Below are 22,846 nucleotides of genomic sequence, written 5' to 3'. Positions count from 1 at the left end.
TTGGTGTGGGGGGAAGATTTAGTTTTCACTGTAATTCATTACATTTGTATTGTTCTTTTCTCAAAACATTCTGGGTGTATATTATCTTTTTAAAAAGCTGATTACAGCTTTTACAATGTTTTTCAATTCTCTACATGGAAGTTTATGTAGAAAATTCCTTTTGGAAGTCTTGTTAACATAAATCTAAATCCTAAAGTACCCAAGAGATACAGATTACCTGGCCAACCAATGCTGGAGGGAATGTTCCAGCACGGGTAGCTCATGGGAATGGTTTCTGCTCAGAGGAGTTACTCCCTGATGGGAGAGACAGGTTTGAGTTCAGTGTTTTAGAATGAGATAGAACTGCATAACTGCTCACCTGTGTGGCCCTGTATTCTCTCACTGATTTTTCCTCCAAGGAGGTCCCAAACAAACAGTTCACCAGACTGACTTCCAGACAAAACAGAATTTCCATCCCAGACAAAGCATCTGCAAGAATATTTTCAAAAACAATTATCATGCAGAAAGGGTTCTCTCACATGTCAGTGCAAGCAGAGATGACATGATCTGATTGTGAGCTTGTAAACATCTTCACCACTAGTAACTCAAGAAGATATACCTCTGGGGCTCATCTGAAGGCAAAGAAGAGATGAGCATTCCTGTCTGCACATCTATGACATTTAGACAGCCATCTTCTCCTGTGCTGAGGACATGGCGACTATCTGTAACACGAGGTGAAGCAGATACAGGTTATAGCTTGAGATGTGTATTTTAGATGACTGAAATTTTTATTTCTGAATTCAGTGGCTTAATCGCCACTTGCAATTTCCTTGAGCTATCTGTACTCAGTGAAAGACTTCCTGTCTTTAAATATTTGAGATACTAGGATGCTATGACTATTTGGTCATGAGTTCATTTGTATCTTAAGATTTATTTAGTGAGTTGACAAATTAATAACTATCCAACATAGCTTTTCTACTAGGTACAAATTCTGCAGCCTTAGATATAGGCAAAAGTTTTTATAAGCAAAGAGTGTTTTTTCTTTTTACATTTTTGTTGTTTGTATTATGAAAATAACTACAATTTCCCCTGGTATCCTCTGTACTAAAAACTACCTGGGCTAAAAGCAGTATCATATACAGTCCCTGAATGGCATGAAATCTGGTGCAAGATGGTTGCCTTAGTGAGGTCCCAAATATTCACTGTGCCTTCTTTGGTGCCTGAAACCAACAGTGTACTTGCGGCGTTTAAGCTGATTGTATCTACCTAAGAAAGAAAACACACTGTTAAGTACTGCATTTAGAAGTATGGTCATTAGCTATATTGTCCTAGGCCAATTCAAATACATGGATACAGTGGTACAGTTACTGCACATGCATTGCAACATCACGTACTGAATGATTATTTAAAAATAAAATACTTGATATGTTGGTGATATAATGAATTATTGCTATGATAAATATAACACTTTTAAAATAGCCTAAAATTCACAGTCTCAAAGAGCTAAAACTTCATGAATAATAATTTGTGGCTAGGAGCCAGACTTCCTGGAGTCAAGTCTGATCCATGATATTTGAGGGATTATGGGGATAAGGGAAATCTCTCCAGGTTATACCTGCAGACCCATCTTGAATCACACACTGAATATTATCTCTCAATCTCAGTCTATCAAAAATGCAAATTAGACAGCTATTTGTGACCTTAGAGAAAGGCAGTACTGAAAACTGCAGAAAATCCAACAATGTGACCCTGTAGAAACAGAACAAGTGAAAAGAACAAAGTGCCAGCCTTGATTCTGCCCCAGGCTGCTTCCTGGGTATCAAGTCAGTGTCCTCAGCTGTTGGGTGGGTGTCATCCTACACAGATGGTCCCTTTCACCTTCGGTGTCAGAACACGGGACAGATGATGTGCCCAATCTTGCCCCAAATAGTTTTAAGATATCCAACTATTCACTGTCATGCTCAAAAACTGGTATTCTGGAAATCTAGTTGGATAGTAGCTAATTCTCAGAGAAAGAGCAAACTGCAGAACAAAAGACAAGACTTGGAAATGCAGTCAACTCAACAAAACAGAGTATTTGATAGCTTCCAGTAAGCAAAATTTGAAAAAAAGATCATAAATACACAAAACCAAGAATCTCCACCTTGTAACCCCACACTTAAACTTAGCTTTTGAAAGGTTTTGTTGTTGATACTCACACCGACATCATGTTCTAGCTCAGCCAGCAAGTCAAACTGGTGTTTTTTGGTGCCTGGCATTTCTGCAGGAACACCAGACCACACCTGGATTGGAACATATTGCAGAGGCCATTTTCAAACATTTATAAGAACAACATTTCTCACACATTCAGGAAAAACTCTCTTGACTAACCAACTTGCATTTAACATAATTGCCAACAAAAAGCAGCTGCCGTGTACTCTTGGCTCCTCCCCTGGCACATGGCTGCCACCACGTGTCTACCAAGTGTCCACCATTTGTACCTGTGTGTTTCTATTACTTGTACTTGCTATTGTAATCATGTAGTTTTTTGTGTGGATGAGGGATTATGTGTGTAGAAGTGTAGTGTCAATGTTTTCAGAAGACTAAAAAAATGGCAAGTTACCAAAAATTTACTGAAATCAGATATAGGGAAGATCTAGAACAATGGGGGAGAGATTCTGAAAAACTAAGAAATTTTAATGGTTTTCTTTTACACATATCAGAAAGTGAAGATGATGAATGCATGTGTCGTCTATGCAGGAAAATTGTGTAGGATTGTAAAGAAAATGGTAAGAATGTCCCTACATAATAGAATGGCGAATGGATGTCCATTTGTATGTTCTAACGTTAAATAAAATGCTCCATCTTTTATTGATTCCCCATGTTAACTTGAATTTTTCTGATCAACTACTAGTTCCAATCATGTTACCTAAGGACTGATATTACACATTTCTCTGTAACCCTGCTATCTAATGTCTAATGAACTTATTAGCAAGAGCACATATTGAAAAAAACCACAGGCAATAAAATTCAATATTCTTACATATAACTTAACATCTTTGTCATATACAGTGAAGTGACTGAATACAATAATATGTAGTTGAATGATTTATAATGTTTGTATAACCCCAATTTGTATTAAGTTAGAAATTATATATAAACCTTCACTGTAGAGTCCCATGATGCAGAATATAGCCTGTTGTCATGCCAACAGATCTTACTAACAGCATCATCATGTCCCATCAATGTGTCTTGGCATCTTCCAAATGCTATGGAATAGAAATAGCTAACATAATAAAAGATAAAAAGAATGATCAGAACAGGATTCCAGCTCAATTTTAAGACTCTTAAAACACATACTCAGGAAACATCAATTCTATACTTACTAGGTATCAGTAGAATTATATATTACTTGTCATGTTATTAAACCAAAATACTCAAAATCTGAATTTAAAAGTAGAAGTGGGCCTCCCTGGTGGCACAGGCAGTTGAGCACTGCACTGTGAAGCTATCCGCGCCACATGGCGCAGCAGATCTCTCCCGTCTCGCCTGCTAGTCCCCTCAGCAGTGTGTTTCATCAGTCTGCCTGTTCTGTTCCCCACTCTGTCTCTGGTGAATCCTGTCACCCTCCCGCACATCTGGTCTGTAGCCCGGTTCTTGTATAAATAAATAAATATTTAAAAAATAAATAAATAAAACTAGACGTTTCCAGGTCTGGTTGGTTCATCTGTGTTGTTTAACTCCATTTAAAACTTAAAGAAAAAAACTCCAATTGGAGACTGTAGATTCAAATAATCATATTCAAATCCATCAGTACTGTCCTCATCTCCTATTATCTGTTCCTTTTTGAAAACAATACAGTAACCTGCCAACGATTCTGTCTTTTCCTGCCTCACATCCACAATAGTAGTTACACTGCAAGTGCAATTACAAAGTTGTGCAGACAAAGATACATACACATTATTATCCCATGAAGAACTTATGACAGTGGCATCTCCTGGTAGAAGTAAACAGGATGATAGAGCCTGAAATACAAATGATTCCACACTAATAATTTACATTAGCAAATTCCTAACGTAGTAAAACTAGCTGTTTTTTCAGTTCCCCTAAAATTAATGCTCAAAATTCTGGAGATATTGGCATTCCTCATATTTTGCCAAGTTTTCTCAACTGGCTAATTTCAGATGCCCAGTCGTCTCCCAAATGTAGGAAAGAAGGTCAAAGTGTGCCAGATGCAGTAGGATCTAGCCTGAGGATTTCCAGGTCCTTCCTGCCCTGCACTGGAGGGACTCCTATCAACGCTGAGTACTTCTCGTGGGGGAGAGTGGGCTAGGGGTGAACCTCACAAATACAAGACCCTCTCTGGCTCACAGACCTATGTGGGTAAGGAAAACCTCCAAAATGCTTTAGGGAGTTTCAAGATCTCTCAGATGATTTATATTAACGTGTTTTTTCAGAAATTGGTTTTCTACATTAGGCATCCTACCAACGCAAACATGTGTTAAGTAGTATAAGTAGCCCATAAACATTTAGTCTGTTAGTTCCAAAAAAGGAATGATTTATTGAGGAGAATTCTACTAGGTAACTCTTCCATTTAGGCTATAAGGGAAATCACAATATTATGAGAAAGAGGCAACCTACAAAAATATAAATTTTATGTAGAGGTGATCTAATTAAGGCATTCTGTAGCTATCACAAAGAAATAAACTAATTGTTTTGGAAGAAGCAGAATATCATTATATGTGTGTGTATAAAACAGTTACATGAATTTCTTTGATAACACATTTAAAATTAAAATAAACTTACCATATTAGAAAAAGATATACTTCTTTGTAGCATTTTAGATTCTTTAGAAAACATCTTCAAGGTTGAATCTAATTTAATAATGAGAAAGGAAATATATCAGAAAGACTTCCTGAGCCCTAGAGTTGACAGATGGCTTCCCATCTTGCTCTTTAGGACAACAGGCAGTAGACTCCTGAGGAGTCTTGGGGGTGGTGGGCCCAGATGACCTAAGGCCTCATCCAACAGTAGAACTCCATGATCTAGTCTCTGTATTACAAGGAAATAAATCTCAAATCCTGTGCAGACAAGGAGTACCGGTGATATTTCAACATGAATGAATGCAGAGGTAAGCCTAAATAATTGATATAAGCCAAAGATTGGAAGAATAAAATAGCAATTCTAATATTAAGGAAAACAAAAAGATGTTGGCAATGTAAGTTTTCCTTAAACAATAACCGTCCAATTCTTATGCTGAATTAGCATTTACAGGAAAAAAAACCACTAACTTTGTAGACAATAAACTAGCAATCAAAATGTCAAAGCTTTTAATGTCCTGGCCTAAGAGAGGCTTTCAAAATTGTTCACTACAACCTCAAAATCACAACAAGATACCATCGCATATCTGTGAGAATGGCCCATATCAAAAAGACCAGAAACAAGGGGTAGTGAGGGTGTGGAGAAAAAGGAGCCCCTTTACACAGCTGGTGGGAATATGAACTAGTCTAGCCCCGATGGAAAGGTGCATGGAGGTTTTTCAAAAGTTTAAAAATGGATCTGCCATATGACCCAGCAATTCAACTCTTATGTATGTACCTGAAGTGGGGGTTCCTATACTTTCAAAATATTAGCAATGATGTAAACCAATGATAATTCAATAAAAAACTAAAATGAAAAAATCAAGTCTTGCAAATCACAATATGCTCCAAACATTCCACATTTTAAATATACAATAATACATGTCTAAATTTGTACACATACAACATAAGTAAAATATCAAAACCAAACTTTAATTTCTTCTGCACAAACTTAATAGTTTAACCTAACTTTTATAATACCAACAAAGTCTTGAGACTTGAACATCAATCTAAATAAGACATTCTCCAGCGTTAGCTTGAAAAAAACACCAGGAGAATAAGTACAATATCACCTGAGCTTTTCTCTAGTGGGTATGATGAATTCTGATATTCTTCCTAACTTTGCTTTTGATTCAATAGATGTCCTTTCTACTAGGCAATTCTGAGTATTTACCACAAGCTTATTAACTTTGGGCATGCATCCTACTGTACCGTACGCCAGCCCAGTCTGTAAAGGTGCTTTCCTTTAAATCACACTCCCTCCCTATGCTAGTGGGGATCCTATCAAAGAATGCCACGAGTGCTAGTCTCAGGCGGTGCGTCCCCACAATTGCTCTCCTAGCTAAACAGAAACTGCAGATCTGAGGAAGAAATGTAACTTGGGGTGATGATCAGAATACATATAAACCAGTATTGTAAAGTATTAAAATTTACAAGTGAGAAGAACAGGAAAAAAAAAAAAGTTTTTATCTTGAAAAGAAAGCAACTCTTTGTATTTGGCAAATTCATAAAAAAGCAATACAATGCTGAGTAAGTCTCAGGGGTGTAAAGCCCCGATTCTTCCAGATCTCATGTTTACAAGGTTATACAGCACGACAAACTTAAGGATTAACAAACCGTGCTACAGACAAATTCAGCTAAGAACACAGACTGCTTACAGAGAAAGCATTCTGCTTTGTATTATGCTTGCAAACCCAACAAGAATCTTGGCAAACACGGGTGTTCCTTCTTTCAGAACATCATCTTAGTGACCCCGACTGAACTGGGTGTGAATTATTTACTCTGGTCCACAGTAGAATGACTTTTTATTCTTTGTGGAAAATTGTTTCATGAATTCTAAGATAACATTTCAAAGAGAAAGGAATCTATGACGCAGATAATAAACCTATTACAGAATCTGAGGGGATAACTGACTTAACTAGAAGTGCTTAGTTGGATCAGCACCATTTCTTAACTTAATGGCTAAAAATTATAATTGCCTGTGATAAAGACCAAACATCAAGTAGCCCCAGAAACAGTCAGCTATTAACTCTGTCAAAACAAGCTGTCTGAAAACCTAAGCAGGAGAGCTGAGACATTACTCTTCACCTTCACACCTTCAAGAGCCCTACCACGGTGACCTGAATGTAACAGGGAGAAGATATCCTTTAACATATGATATAGACTATCAGGGAAAGCAATGATGTCTATATAGTAAGAGAAGTTTTATGCTTAGTCCTTTTTAAGATCAATATAGTCAGAAACAAGTCATATCAACTAGCTACTATAGGAGTTTTTCATTATTTTGATAATGTATAAGCATATGAACAATGTATGAATTAGATTTTGAGCAGTCTACCATAGACACCCTGAATTATATACTGAATAACAGAAGCAAAAAACTAGACAGCAAATCTGCATGTTTACCCTCTACACTGCGTTGTCTAAGGTGCCCATGTCAGACAAAGCTGTTGCCACCCTCTGCCCCTTCTCTCTGCTCACAGACAACTGCGGCCGGCACACAGAACTCTCCCAGCAAGGGGAAAGGCCCTTACAAGCAAGAGATTGGGAGACAAGATCTTTCTGTCATAGCCCTTAAATTTGGGGGAATTATCAGCAACAGAAAGGCATTTCATTATTGTTTTTGTCAAAGTAAAATAAAATAGCATGTAATATGCCACAGATTGCTCAAAATTTGTTTTATATGGAGGCAGCACATGCAAGTATAATACTTGACTGAGTGGAAATCACACACTTTATGATTCTAGGTAAATCACTCTTTAGGTAGAAACACATACCTTGAGATGTTGTAAAGACTGAAGACCCATTGCAAGAGACAGCTATTCCAGTAACTGCCCTGTTTATAAACAAAGTTTTATAAATTATTATCAACCACATACTAGGTAGGACACTGGTCTGTTTCAAATGCTGTATTTAATTTTACCAATTTTTTCTTCACAGCTGTCTGCCAGTTCTGTCCCTGCATATACCTGCCAATATATAACTGCTTGGTCACTTCTACTCATGTTTTGGCAATAACTGTGGCCAGAAAACATTCCTTCTCTTAGCTTTGCCAGATGCCAATTTACCACTCTGGTAGTTGGAAAACTAGTAATGCTTCTTCAATTCCACCTTACTGGACAACACCAAAATGACTAAAAATCCTCTTTATAATCACATCACTTGCTTCATTACTGAATTGAATTTACCTAGCTCTGTTCCATGATATCATTGTCTCATTCTAGCACGTCCTCTGAAAGGTTAAAATTCATGCCTTCCTTGACTTGAATTACAAGGCTCCTTTCTATGTGCCATTTAAAGAATTGGGAAGAGGGTCTCCCTGGTGGCGTGGGTTAAGCACAGCACTGTGAAGCTATCCGCAGCTATTGCAGCACACGTTCAATCCCTGGCCGGCCAGGGAGCTACCCACATGGCATAGCAGACCTCTCTTTTTTTTTCAAAGATTTATTTATTTATACAAGAACCGGGGTATAGGCCAGATGCGTGGGAGGGTGAGAGGCTTCACCAGAAACAGAGCAGGGAACAGAACAGGCAGACTGACGAAATACACTGCTGAGAGGTGCAGCAGGCGAGACAGAAGAGGTCTGCTTGCTATGTGGGACCCTTACCGGCCGGCCAGGATTTAACCAGTGCTGTAGAGGCTGCAGACAGCTTCACAGCGCGGCGCTCAACTGCCTGCGCCACCAGGGGAGGCCCAGACTTCTCCTGTTTTGCCCGCTACTCCCTCAGTAGTATATTTCAGTCAGTCTGCCTGTTCTGTTCTCTGCTCAGTCTCTGGTGAATCCTCTCACCCTCCTGCACATCTGGCCTGTACCCTGGTTCTTGAATGCATAAATAAATAAATCTTAAAAAAAAAAAAAAAAAGAAAGAAGGAAAGAAAGAATTGGGAAGAAAAAAACTATTGTCATAATGAATTAGAGGGAACTACTCATTTCTTTTTAGGAAGCTATGCTGTCGAAGCAGTACAACTGGTCTTGTCTCTGGACCTGGGTTTTCTTATCTGTAACCGGAACGAGAAGGCGATGTCAGTGCTTCTCAAGCCTTTCTATCAAAGTACATCATCACCCTTAAGGATAGAAGACAGGGAACACTCATAACCCCTTTGGGACAGACAGCAAGCCTGATTTCTAGGATGTTATATGTATTATTTTAAAAATTCATGAACTTTGCAATCTACTCCCTTCTCTATGTTTGTTAACATTTTTTAAAAGATATAATTTCCCTATAATATCAGTCTATAAATTCAAAAGTTGGGAAAACTATACCATATTTCTCCCATGGCCTCACACCATCAAAGAGAGCAGGTACCCCAATTTGAGAGGCACAAAACTACCTGCTATGCCTGTAAACCCCACCTCATGCTCTAGAACAGCAGATGTGGCAGTGACAGCATGGCAGGTCAGCTCAAATCCTTTTGTGGACTTTGCCTTACCACATGGACTGCAGCTGAGTAATCACTATAGATATTTTGGAAGGCAGAAAATAAGACAACACTGAAAAGGAACCTTTCCCTTAACTTAAAATGGCTTCACCCAAAGTCATAACCCTAATTTTTGTGAGGATGGTGCAGAGATATTCTTACTCTTTGTGGATTTTATAGTGTTCATGCAACTGCAGTTTGGTGATATTATTCCAGGCCAGGGTTTTACTTTCTTCTGTCAGGTCTTCAAATGACTCTTCACCTGGAGAGACTACATTAGATTGTTGCTAAGTGAGTCAACTCAATTACTCACAAGCATCAGAGGCACAATATTTTTTATTAAATTTAAACAAGGAAGAAAACAAAATCCCCCACCAAGATAAAAATGACTTAAAATGTACTTGTTATATAGCCCCATAGTGGCCAAGGAAAAACATTAAGTATATAATTTAATAAAGCAATCATGTGGAGAAAGATAAAAAAGTATCTGTAAATACTACATTCTTTTCATACTTTTATGAATGTTTGTGATGTTTTCACTTGGTCCTTAACTTAGGAAATTCTGGAACTATAAGAATGAGCAAGCATTTCCTCACTGGTAATCTCAGAAAAAAACTAACAGTTGCTTAAAAAGGCTGTAGTTCTGTTTCAGTTTTGAGGGGGAGTTAAAAAACAAGAGAGATAAAATGAATTACTGTAAGTACTTTTGGATAGGACTATCTAATCGCTTGTGATTTAAGAAGGGCTATAACAATCACCTTTTTAAAACATCACAAGACAATGATATGGGGCTGGTGACTAAGCAGACCACGGGCTAAGTGGCATCACAAGGTATGGTCTTTGTGACTTAACCCCTTAGGACAACTACTTCCTAGAGAAGTACTCCCAGCTAGCTCTGGGTCACTGATTCCAGCAAACTATTCTGTGCTTGCCAGAGTGCTTAGTCATGTGTGCTGAAGAAGCCCACATGTGTCTGGAACAGATAGCAGAATAGGAGATACTACTGATCAAGTGATTTTGTCCCAAGGTTCCATACAGAGTGAGATTTCTTCCATGAGAGTCTTAAGTGAAATGAAAAACATGGATAATTAGATGAAGGTGTGTGTGCTTTCCCCCTTTCCTAAATACTAGGTGTGAAAACAGAGTCAAGCTCCATTTTAGTACCCCCCATATGACAGGCACAGAACAGATACTCTGTAAATACTTGTTACATGATTGAATAAGAAAACAGAATCAAAGAAAGAAGAACCCCATTAGCTCCAGATTTGTATGTGGAGGTGAGAGAGGAGAATTAGGGATGGAAGAATTTCTGGGCAGGAGTAGGAAAGAGTGGAGAAGATGGTAACAAAAAAACAGCCATAGCTGGGACATGTCAATATGAAAAAGTGAAGAGCTAAGAATCAATCACCAGTTTGGAAAAACAATGAAAAAGAAAGAACTGTAACAAAAAATTCTGCCACATTGCATAATAGATTACAGGAAAATGAAAATGATTAGATTTCCTTTAAAGCCAATAGTTAAAAACAAACAAAACAACAAAATAAGACAGGTGTTCATCCCGCCCCCAGGAAAACCACAATTAGACAGGAAAACACAATCATCTCTTAGCACAGCAGTTCATGCTTCAGAAGTTCAGAAACATCTTTATCACAAAAAAGACAAAAGGTGCTCACATTTATTCTCCTTACAAACTTTACCTGGAGAATCTGCTATGGAAGTATTATAACTGGAGGTTTGGGAAACACTTTTAAACTTTGGTGTGATCCTCTGAGGATGTGGGGTCACAAACAGTTGTTTTGGTGTCTGTCCAAATTCCAAGATTTGGGTTAACATGGCTACTTTCTCATCAGGATCCTCAATGCTTTAGGAGAGAACACAAATAATGCAGTGAACTACTGGGCTCAAGTTCCCTGAAAACATGCATTTCCAATAACACAGATCATAGGAAAGAGACTGACCCTGCTACAGTAATAACAACTCTAAGCCTCATCATCGATCTTTAAATAATTTCCTGAGGCTCAGTAACGTCAATAATGGTAAAAGCAAGATATAATGAATTATAAACTTTCCTCATTTTAACATCATCAAATAACTGCATTAATATAACTTAAATAAAGAGCTATTTTGTAATCCAAGTAGAATTTCCTTAGAGATATATAAGTACCTGTTCAAGTTTACACCTCCTTCATAGGTCAAGGGATGAAACACTGAAAAGAGAGATATAAAACACAGTTGAAAGATGTGCTGTTTAGTTATAATGCATACACTGTTCAGATTTTAAACAATTCAAACACTTTAAACCTTTATTCAAAGAAAATGATTTTCACTTTGCAAGCAGACTAACAGCCAACTTGAGTAAATATCCGTTTAAATTGTTATCTCTTGCTGAGCAGGTAGCTCGGCAACCTGCTATCTCAGTGTACTCCTTAGTCAGCATCATTTCCCCTTAGGAGGAGCAGAACCACTCTGCACTTCTGTGTGAGGAACCTCACCGGAATGTGCAGCTGTACTCCTCTGTGGCAATGCTGACAAACCAGGAGGCAGGTAAGAGCTGAAACTGAAGGGGAGGTGTACTGCTGCTGGCTTCTTACATGCTTTTTGCTCAACTAAAAAGAAACTCTGAGACCCTTCAGAGGAACTCAGGTCACTGCTTAACCTTATTCTGATTGAGTTTTTTTTTTTTTTTAAAGATTTATTTTATTTATACAAGAACCGGGGTACAGGCCAGATGCACAGGAGGGTAAGAGGATTCACCAGAGACAGAGCAGGGAACAGAACAGGCAGATGGACTGAAATACACTGCTGAGGGGAGCAGCAGGTGAGACAGGAGAGGTCTGCTTGCCATGTGGGTTGCTCCAAGGCCGGCGGGAATTTAACCGGCACTGCAGAGGCTGCAGAGAGCTTCACAGCGCTGAGCTCAACCGCCTGCGCTACCAGGGAAGCCCCTATTCTGACTGAATTTTAATTGAAATTTTTGAATGGGATGGAGAGTACATACTAAAATTAGAAGAGTTTAGAAAAAGACTTTTGGTACCATAGTGAAGTTGGTATTCTTTAGGCTAAAGTACTTTTTCCTCGGTTACTCAGGGTCTAATCCAGGGTCTCTGAGCCGACTGACACTGCTGATTTCATACACTTCTGAAGCAACAGCTTGGCTACTCTGGGTGCATTGTTTTCATCATATGCTAAATGCAATTTCAGTGAAGATGACCTACCATTATGGGCACCAACGGCATCATCACCCCTTTGCTTATAGCCAAATACTAGGTCAATCCACTGGTGAAGGTTCTCCGACACATAGCTGCTTTCCAAGGCATCTTTGCTCTTCTGGAGAAAGTCCTCGGGACCTATTAGATCAGACTTGATTAAAACATGAGTTTCCATTTCATATTCTCACTTTTCTTTTGTCTATCCATCTGTAGAGAAAGCTTCTAGAACAGGCAAGGGATACATCTATAGTTCTTAATGAGATTGTCCCCCTTTAATATAAATTATTGAAGGAGGAAAGTGAAAGGAAACATTTAGGTCTCTCACATACTGATTTTTGACATCACAGACTCACAGAATGCTTCGATATGGAATGGGACTCAGGTTGAGAATTATACTGCTATTTTTTTTTTTAAATCTAGGTAACTAATTAATAATACTGAAACTGTGCTAGCAAGTAAAGAATTTCCATCATTTAATCTAAGGTGGTACTCACTCTGTGCCCAAGGGGGAAGCTCCACATCATCAACCATCTGCCCTCCTTGTCTCTTTCCCAAATCCAACTTCAGACTATTAACTAAAAAGCTTACATCATCACCATAGAATTCTGGAGTTAACTGAAAGTCACAGGAAAAAAAAAATGACAACACATTTTTTTTACAGGAGTTAGAAAACACAAGACCAGTGAGTCATTAGCTTTGTCAACTGCTTACCTCTTTAAAGTCTGTTGCGCCATCCAAACAGTTTTTCCAAGTTTCTGCAATGCTAAATAAGAAAAAAGTCAACCAATTTCAACCCTAGGGGGTGGAAACAGCAACAGTGGTGCTCTTTCTTCACCTCAGTGTTGTTCTATACTACCTCATTCTTCTTTTTAATTTATTTCTGTCTCATTAATTCATAACATGTCAATCATGTAATTAGAGAAAACTACTCTGGAGTCACACTGGAATGGGTGGGGAGCTGGACATGGACCCAGATGAAGTGACTCCAAATCCATGCCAGGATCTCCACGCACACACTGTCCTATCACAAAGCCACAACAGGCATGTGCTTTAACACTGAAAGTTAAAGCACAAAGGTGCTTTAAAAGTTAAGGCACAAAGGTGATATAACGGTGAGTTATATTCAAATCATAGCAGACTTATTTAGAATAATGAAATATTAGAAACAACCTAAATTCTTACAATAGAGAAATAAGCAGTTGAAATGAACTATTGCTTAGGTTGGGAAGTGATACAAAAATACCTCAGTTTTAAAGAACAAAATCTAATATGAGGTTGCAAAAGGTAGAATTAAAAAAATTGCATTTAAAAATTCTCACATTTATACATACACAAAGACACACAAATGACTAGAAAAAGGCTGAAAGGTATAGATATAATTAGTGATTTTTTTACATTTCTTTATATTTTTGCTTATCCCTAATTTTTTTAAATATTACACACATATAATTAGAGAGTTTATTCTGTTCCTCACTCTGTCTCTGGTGAATCCTCTCACCCCCCACATCTCTGACCTGTACCCCAGTTCTTGCATGCATTAATAAATAAATCTTAAAAAAAATTCTTATAATTAGAGAATTTAAAAATAGTAAGTGAAGCATGTATGTCAAACCTGTTGAACATTCGATCAGCATTATCAAATCTTCCATTCTGTAGGCACAGCATATACTCTGGCGCTAGAGGGGGAAAGATCAGTTAAGTGAAATCACAGAGTCAGTGAAAGAATTCACATGAATGACATTTACTTGGGGTGGTGATAAATAATCTTACCAATCCTAACAAGGTAAAAGAGCACATAGCCAGGGGAAGAGTAGTGACTGCCGTACATGAACTTCGGCTCTGGCATTTCCTGGTAGCGTGTCTATGATGTATGGAAGAAAAATACAGCTAAGTATTGGTTATGAATATAGTAAGTGGCTCAAGTAGTAATAAAAGAAATCATGTAGCCTAAAAGAAATCATGGCATATATATATATGTGTGTGTGTGTGTGTGTGTGTGTATATATATATATATATATATAATTTCTTAATTTCTTTCTTAACTTGAATAGGATGAGATGAAAAGAGGAAAAACAAAATTTCATCCATAAAGCCTCCTGTGACATGTATTTGGTTTTCTTGACTCAGTAGTAATAATGTTAGGATGGATTAAGTAGATCCAATTTTGTGTGTCTCTTGTGGAATTTACTGGAAAGCACTTTCGTGAAAATAAGTCAGTAAATTTGTAGTACAATCAAGTCTCCCAGTTCCTGCCATATAGGCAAAGTGCAAATGGTGAGCAGCTAAATTCATGAGGGCCAGTAGTGGGAGAACTAGAAAAAAACATGGTATAGATCCTTGTGCCATTCCTGATGCACCTGCCTAAGTCTAGAGACATGATCTTCAGCAACTGAAAAAAACAGTCCATGGTTCATGATGCAGGTTAGAAACCAAGAATCTCTAAACCCACGTACCAGTAGTCTCTCCAGTCGTTCCTTGTTTAGGGCCCCTACTGGCTTACTAAGATCCCGGAAAGTTCCTGGATTTGACAGATCTATATAAAGAAATATAAAAATCGAAAAATAAAGCAAGCAAATTCAGACATAGGAACACTGACCTAAACTCATTAACAGGCACACTTTTAAAAAACTATTTATTTTTAGTTATTTATGCATGCAAGAGCTGGGGTGTAGGCCAGAGGTGCGGGGGTGGGGGGAGAACTGTGGGAGAGGAGAGGATTCACCAGAAGCAGAGTGGGGAGCAGAACAGACTGATCTACTGAAATACACTGCTAAAGGGGGGCGGCAAAGTGGGGCAGTGGAAAAGTACCACAAAGCAGAAAAAAGCCCCTGGAGCTCATAAGAGCAGTAGAGAGACCCCAAGAACACCTATAAAAAGGGAGCCTGGGCCTCCCTGGTGGTGCAAAAGTTAGAATCTCAGCACTATTATGCTATCACGGCTGTGGACTGAGTTTGATCCCTGGCCGGAGAGCTAACCACTGCCTCAGCAGAGCTCTCTTGTCACACCCACTGTGCTTCAGCAAAGTATTTCAGTCAATCTGCCTGTTCTGCTCCCCACTCTGTCTCTGGGAATCCTCTCACCCCTTGGACCTCTGGCCTGCACCCCAGTTTTTCTATGTGTAAATAAATAAATCTTTTTTTAAAAGACCTAACTCAAAAACTGTATTACAAGTAAAGCAACAAAAAACTAAATTTTCATATCAAGATTTACTTTAAAATTTTTATTAAAGTGATAATTATTTTTTTTTAAAGATTTATTTATTTATTTATACAAGCACTGGGTACAGTCAGAAGTGCTGGAGGGTGAGAGAATTCACCAGAGTCAGAACGGAGAGCAGAGCAGGCAGACTGACGAAGTACACTGCTGAGGGGAGCAGCGGGCGGCAGGAGAGGTCTGTGTGCCAGGTGGGACCCTCACCCAGTGGCCGGGGATTGAACCGGCGCTGCAGAGGCTGTGGGCAGCTTCGCAACCCAGCGCTCAACCGCTGCGTTACCGGGGAGGCCCGATAATTATTTTGTGATAACAGCATAATTTGAGGCCTGGAGACCTAAATATGTTATCAGAGAAATAAATATTATCACATTTGGAAAACCTGAACTCTTTCAAAGACAAAGGCTTAATTAGTGAATTTCTCAAAAGGAATTTATCTTTCACTATATATAGTTTTAAAATATTATAAAACAAATTTATAATAAAATCACATTTTGGTTAATCTGACAGTACCACTAAGTTAAAATATCTCTTTCAGGGGCCTCCCTGGTGGCACAAAGGGTTAAGTGTCAGCACTATGAAGCTATCTGCACTCACTGTAGCAAGAGTTCAGTCCCTCCAGGGAGCTACCCATATGGCACAGCAGACCTCTCCAGTCTTACCCACTGCTCCCCTCAGCAGTGTATTTCAGTCAATCTGCCTTTTCTGCTCCCCACTTTGACTCCAGTGAGAGTCTGGCCCCCGCAAGTCTGACCCAGACCCCAGTTCTTGTATGCATAAATAAAAAAAATATTTCAGGAAGTTTTTTTTTCTATGTAACATTTTCTGTTATGTTTAAAACATAATATTTGTGAATGATGTAATCACAGTTTAATGTGAATTTAAAAATAAAATGAAACAAACATAAATCTCAAAGTGAGAAATTTAAATATTTCAAAATATGGTATGTAGAGGTAATAACACCAGATTAAAATCATGTGCATATTTTCTGAGCATCCTTTAAAAACGATGGGATTACCATTATTTCAGATTAAAAAAAAATTAAAGATGGTGGAGAAAAATAAAACACAGACTTTCCATAACATCCACTATATTGAAATGGAAAACTGACAATCTTTAGCAGTAAATTCAAAATGGGTTCTAACTTGTTCACATGACAACATTATCATGATGCTAAAATGGAATTTATTCCCTTTGGGAAGCAACTCTGTGGCACTTGCCGAGTTCTGGACTGCTGTAATCGCTAATTATCCACGGGAACACCGGGTACTGGGAGAGGTCATTGCAGCTGCGATCTGCCAGGTTGTTGAGGTGCAGGAGGTACTGGCGGTTGGAGAGGTGGCCGCGCTGCCACTGCAGGGTGTAGCTCTCCGCAGTGCGCTCAGCCACGTGGTGCTCTGAGGAGACACAAGGTTGCCGCTGAACTTGGCAAATAGTTCTAGCTAAATTACATTTAACATATAAAAACTAGATGCTTTAAATGTAGACCTTCCAATGCATTTTTGAAAACACATTTCAAGAAAAATGTTTGTCTTCACCAAATAGTTGTCCCGTTATATATGAGTATCTCCAAGACCCAGAGTGAAAATTATATATATATGTATGATATAAAACATATCACATAGGTTAAATGTATAATATAAAACAAAAATGAAACGAATCCTTCCAAACGTGCTGGAGTTTTAAGTCATTCAGAAACCAAGATCCCTGTGAAGTTTGACTTGTCCCATTTTTTACGAAATTAAACACCACCATATTTTAGTTTCCTAATTTTAGATCTAAAAAAGGTGTACTATGTATTACTTATGCATGTTAGAAATAAGGATCAGAAAAGAAACTGTCAAAGAAAAACGTATTTTGCAGGAGGACAAGATCTCTCAAGGTGGAAGAACCAGAATGATCCCCAGAGATACCACAGGAAAAACTGAATCTCAGAATACATGGCACCAATGATTAACTTTTCTTTCAGAGTATAGGTTGCATCAATTGTTCCATTTTGTTTGGAAAATTGTTTTCAACTTTTTACTGGCTATATCTAGTAACTTACTCATTCACCTGTTTGTTGATTCCACTTTAACAAGTTTCTTCTCTATTCACTTACTAGGAAAGGTTTAAACAAGTCAAAACACTTATTCTGCTCAGTTAGAACTCTCTTAAACTCAGAAAGAATGGATTTTATATGAGATAGACCTTTTAGGTCATGGTAAGTCTTTGACTTGAGATTTTGTGACTCACCATAAAAGTTGAGTTTTTTAAATGATTATCTTGTTACAGATAGAAAAATAAAATGAAAAAAAAAATTCTAAACCTATTCTAAAATAAAGTATATTCCTTAATGAAAATTGGCTATTCCTCAAGGAAAAATCTCATTTCTAAGAGAAGATGTACTTAACTATAGATCTCATAAATGGTTTCATTATACACTAGAGCAGTAAACAAAATTAAGATATTAATTCCAAACATCTGTTTTTAAAAAATCATTCCATTCACCTGTGACTGGTAACAATAATTTAATTTAGCCATACAACTTAATATTTTTATACCTGAAGAAAAAAATGTAGGTATTATCTGATAAAAGTAGGAAATTCATATTTTTCATGGAAAACTGAGATAATGTTAATTTAAAACAAATGGAGTCTCATATTGATCACAAAAGGTTCATGTGCTCCTTTTGTATTATTGATATTTCTTAAGTTTGCTATTAAGGCTACAATGAATGATGACAAGCATATGAGATAACACTGCCTCACATTAAGAAACTGAGCCTTGTTTTTCATAAACTAACATGAGATATAATGGACATAAAAGTAATTAGATGAATTCTTTATAATCTATTAAAATGAGGGTTGTTAAAGTATTTTAAGTGAAATTATATTTACTAAACATTTTATTTTTTATTTTTTATTTATTTTTTTAATCTTAAATTTTATTTTTATATTCCCCCATACAATTGCAAACGCCCCATTCTGACCCCAATCCTTCCCCTCCCGCCCCCACCCCCAAAAAGTGTCTCTGGTTCATAGTTTTTTGTTGATTTTGATTTTCACTTTCTTATATTCATTTTCCTGGTCCCTTATTTAAGTTTTCTAGATCCCTGCTATGAGTGAGACCATCCGGTATTTTTCTTTTTCTTTTTGGCTTATTTCGCTGAGCATGATCCCTTCCAGCGCCATCCATGTTGCTGCAAATTGCATGTGTTTATCTTTTTTGAGTGCTGAGTAATATTCCATGGTATATATGTACCACATCTTCTTGATCCAGTCATCTACTTTTGGGCATTTGGGTTGTTTCCAAAGCTTAGCTATTGTAAACAGTGCTGCTATAAACATAGGGGTGCAGGTGCTCTTTGGAATTGATGTTTCTGTGTCCTTTGGGTAAATACCTAGGAGTGGAATTGCTGGATCATATGGAAGCTCTATGTTTATATTTACTAAACATTTTAAAAGCACACAATTGGAGTGAACTATTATCAAAATTCATTTATATTTTTCTTAGTTTTTAAATTCTATTTAAGCAACTATAGTTACTGATGAGAAGAAATAAGCAGAACCACAGAAGGGTGAATTCTAGAAATAGCATTTTTCTCCTCTTGTCTCTTATCCCAGTTACTCAATTGAACTTGCCTTCACATGAACAGATAGATACAAGGAAGGGTAAACACCAAACCTAGATATGTAGCAATATAAAAGTAGAGGTCATCTCTATCTTGAGTTTCATAGAACTTCAGGTAGATGTCAGAACACAGATCATCTTCTGTGCAATATACTTCCAAGCCCTAAAAAGGCAGAAAGAAGAAAAAAAGTGTCTTGTAATTGCAATGTAAGTTACCTAACTAACAAAAATCTCTCAATTACATTTGTAGATTTTATATTTGTAGATCTTATGTTCATATTCTCCAGCTAGAAATTTGACTCAGTGATGCATATTTGTACAATTTTCCCCAAGAATATCTTAGCTAAACTTTGAAAATCCCTTTTGCTGCTGAATATTTTCATTCATAGTAACTTTCTGAAATCTATAATTTTGAAATTCAAAAAATGGTTAGTCCATGTGATCACACCCTTTTTTCAAACACAAATATTTAGTTTTCCTTTATAAATTAAATAATTATGTTGACCTAACAAAATGATAATTGAATAACCCATCCAATAAATAATTTGAAATTCTTTTAATTGTGAAATGTTGTTTTGGCAAGGCTGGGAGAAGCAGGAATAGACAAAGAAAATTTGAAAGCACAAATACAGACTCAAATACAGACTTCCACCATTTACTAGCTAGCAGGAACACAGGAACTTAACTCTTGGAACCTCAATGTCTTAGTAACATAGGCTATAATCTACCTCACAGTGATTGTGATGATAAATAAGTGAAATATTGTTTATAAAGTGATTGGTACACAGTAGACACTTAATCAATGTTAATTTCTTCTGTTTTGTTCTAATTGTATTTCCATGACCAAAAGAGAAGATTCTTAATAGTACGTCTCCCTAATCCTCCATTAGCATTGGAAAGTCACCTTCTAAAAAAAAATGGAGCAAAATAGTTACATCTTACAAGAAAAAACATAAAAAATGTGACGCTTAAAATTCCATAATGCCTTAATAATGACACCAAATTATCAGCTACTCTTCACAGAATAAATTCATATAAATGCTAAATTACAACACCTTAGAAACACCCCTTAAGTGGGGATTCATTTCTACGGTGTAAATTAGTGTGTATATATGTTTATTAAGGGGGATGGTGGGAAGAACTAGCCATATGATTTGAAAGGGTATGTTATCCATTTCTCTCTCATCGAATCTGAAGGTTGAATTAATATGTTAGCTATAAATATACTATAGTTCCATTGAAGAGTTAATTTTAGAATATATTCCAAACCTTACTTTGAGACTTATCTGCTATGAATGGGTAGTGGCAAGTAGGACTGGATTGATTCTGCATACATCACCCCAGAGAAGCTCAGAAATTCTGAGAACACAGAGGTGAGAAACTTGAAGGCACTCAAATCCCCTTGCTCTTGGAGCCAAAAACATTTTCCCAACAGCCTTCTTACCTATAGAAAGGAGTTACTCCTTTATAAATTTTGAACCACCCAAAAAAAGAGCAGAAAAACTCAGAGTCCATTTGCTTGTAAAACAACATACATGCACTTTTCAGTACATGTCCTATATGTCAGTAAATCACTGGCTAAAATGAAGCCCTGACAAGTGTCCACCTAGAACTGACATTCCAATGGAACTCACCAAAGGCATGAGACCGTGCCTCCTTTTGTAAATTCGGCGGACATCCTGGAGTGTTATCTGGACCACAGGTTTCTTTAAAAGTAAAAAGACAGTCTCAAACATCAACATTCTGACACAAATAGAAGCTGTCTTTTAGTTACAAGTGAAGTCTTAGAACAGGCATTTGTACTTTTCATTCTGGTCTGCCCTTTTTCAAGATTTTGGAAAAGTCCCCAAAACCCCTACTGGATAGTTAAAAAAAGATGCAATTTTGCATTTTTCAGTTTTTGCAAAGCTGTTGAACAACAAGGGATATTAAAGGGTTGATATAAATTCTCAGGATTTTTGCTTTTTAATAGACTAGTGATGTGCTTAGTACTGACACATTGTTTTCTTAGAATCCTGTTTTTAATCTTCTTAAAAGCACAGTGTTTCAAACCTCATGACTAGAGTATAAAGCTGGGTTCTCAAATTTTTCTTTCATTATGAGGAGGAAAATTTTCTTCTTTCTCTAGAGTCTTAAAATGCTAGTAAGAGAAGGATGAGGTTAGAAAAGGCACTGAGATTGGCTAAAAGGCACCACATTCACTTTCCTCCTGCTTTGAAATTCGTTGAGGAGCCTCACCTGGGGGGAGGGGGGCAGAGGAAATGATAAATGCTCATACTATGTGTGCTGAAGCTATGGCACATACATATTTTTCCAAGTTTTTACTCAAGTCATAGTAACAGCAGTGGCCACGCCAGTTTATATACCACTAGTGAATGCCCTCCACCTGGTGGACAGAATTGTTCTAGCATCATCCTTCATTTGGGAAAATATTGAATGTTTTAGTGATTATAATCACAGACCAACCTGGAGAATTTCCAGGCTGTAGCTTTCTACCACTGAACACACTCCTATTCTTTAAGCCGACTGCCAAATGGTCCAGCTGCATATCACAGTGTATTAGGATTTTGTTCTTTAATGTACCATTCCAAAATGGGGCCTTATCTAGACAGACAATAAAACTCTGCAAGTTTTAGTAGAAGTCTGAGTTTATCTTTACATTCTGCCCTCGTAAATCTAAAGTCATTATGAAGAAGAAGACTGTTTCCACCCTCATGGTATTTGCTCTACAGCTGCCCATTACAGCATCTCTAACGCACTTCTCCCATCTAGAAGAGGGCTGCTTGTACCATTCAGGAATGATTCAGATCTACCAGTTTCATTTGGAATTAAGAAGACACAGAAATACTAACATGTAGGATACATATAGCAGATATAAATAAAACATCCATGTTTTTTCAATCTTAGTATATTTCATTAGTCTCTTCTAGAAGTGCTTCCTAGTATAAAGATACATACTTTCAATGACCCTAAAATCAGAAGAAGTGGAATTTCTGCATCAATTCCACTACTTGGTACTTATCCAAAGAATACAAAAACACTAATTCAAAGGGAAATATGCACTATTAGGTTCACTGCAGCACTATTTACAATAACCTAGTTATGGAAACAACCTAAGTCCCCAATGACAAATGAGTTAAGAAGATGTGGGAAATACATACAATGGAATGTCAGTTATAAAAAAGATGAAATCTTGCCATTTGCAACAACATGGATGGACCTGGAGGGGGTTAAGCTAAGCAAAATAAGTCAGGAGATGAAAGACAAATATTAAATGATTTTACTTATATGTAGAATATACAAAAACAAAACAAAGAAACAGACAAGACAAACCAAAACAAACCTTTGAGCATACCAAAAGGGGGAGATTAGAGGATGGGGAGCAAAAAGGGGAGGAGGCCCAAAGGACTATGGTAGAGGATTACTGGTGCTTTAGTGGTGGATGTGGTGTGATAAAATACATTTGAAGAAGTGTGCATTTATATACTCCTAAATAGTGTGTTGTTAAACAATATTACTTCAGTTAAAAAACTAATACAAATAAAAATTTAAAAAAAAAATAAAATTGTGAGGAACAG

The 22,846-nt window shown here is 37.2% G+C and overlaps 1 protein-coding gene across 1 annotated transcript in view; it reads right to left on the bottom strand.

Annotated features, from left to right (window-relative positions):
- NSMAF (neutral sphingomyelinase activation associated factor) overlaps positions 1-22,846 on the bottom strand; it is a 66,963-nt gene that overhangs the window by 1,291 nt on the left and 42,826 nt on the right. The window contains exons 11-30 of the mRNA XM_054692253.1: positions 20,903-20,974; positions 19,323-19,431; positions 16,877-17,053; positions 14,900-14,979; positions 14,217-14,307; positions 14,059-14,122; positions 13,158-13,209; positions 12,941-13,061; positions 12,453-12,584; positions 11,402-11,444; positions 10,935-11,098; positions 9,400-9,508; positions 7,595-7,653; positions 4,765-4,832; positions 3,916-3,983; positions 3,121-3,244; positions 2,178-2,261; positions 1,095-1,245; positions 599-701; positions 359-468 (exon numbers count right to left, since the gene is read on the bottom strand). Of these exons, the coding sequence (XP_054548228.1) occupies positions 359-468; positions 599-701; positions 1,095-1,245; positions 2,178-2,261; positions 3,121-3,244; positions 3,916-3,983; positions 4,765-4,832; positions 7,595-7,653; positions 9,400-9,508; positions 10,935-11,098; positions 11,402-11,444; positions 12,453-12,584; positions 12,941-13,061; positions 13,158-13,209; positions 14,059-14,122; positions 14,217-14,307; positions 14,900-14,979; positions 16,877-17,053; positions 19,323-19,431; positions 20,903-20,974 (1,981 nt within the window). The remainder of the gene's footprint in view (positions 1-358; positions 469-598; positions 702-1,094; positions 1,246-2,177; positions 2,262-3,120; positions 3,245-3,915; positions 3,984-4,764; positions 4,833-7,594; positions 7,654-9,399; positions 9,509-10,934; positions 11,099-11,401; positions 11,445-12,452; positions 12,585-12,940; positions 13,062-13,157; positions 13,210-14,058; positions 14,123-14,216; positions 14,308-14,899; positions 14,980-16,876; positions 17,054-19,322; positions 19,432-20,902; positions 20,975-22,846) is intronic.

The sequence above is a fragment of the Talpa occidentalis genome, unplaced genomic scaffold (assembly GCF_014898055.3).
Source record: "Talpa occidentalis isolate TD23 unplaced genomic scaffold, MPIMG_talOcc4v2.1, whole genome shotgun sequence".
In the NCBI taxonomy this organism is placed as follows: domain Eukaryota; kingdom Metazoa; phylum Chordata; class Mammalia; order Eulipotyphla; family Talpidae; genus Talpa; species Talpa occidentalis.
This window is presented reverse-complemented; position numbering and strand designations above follow the sequence as displayed.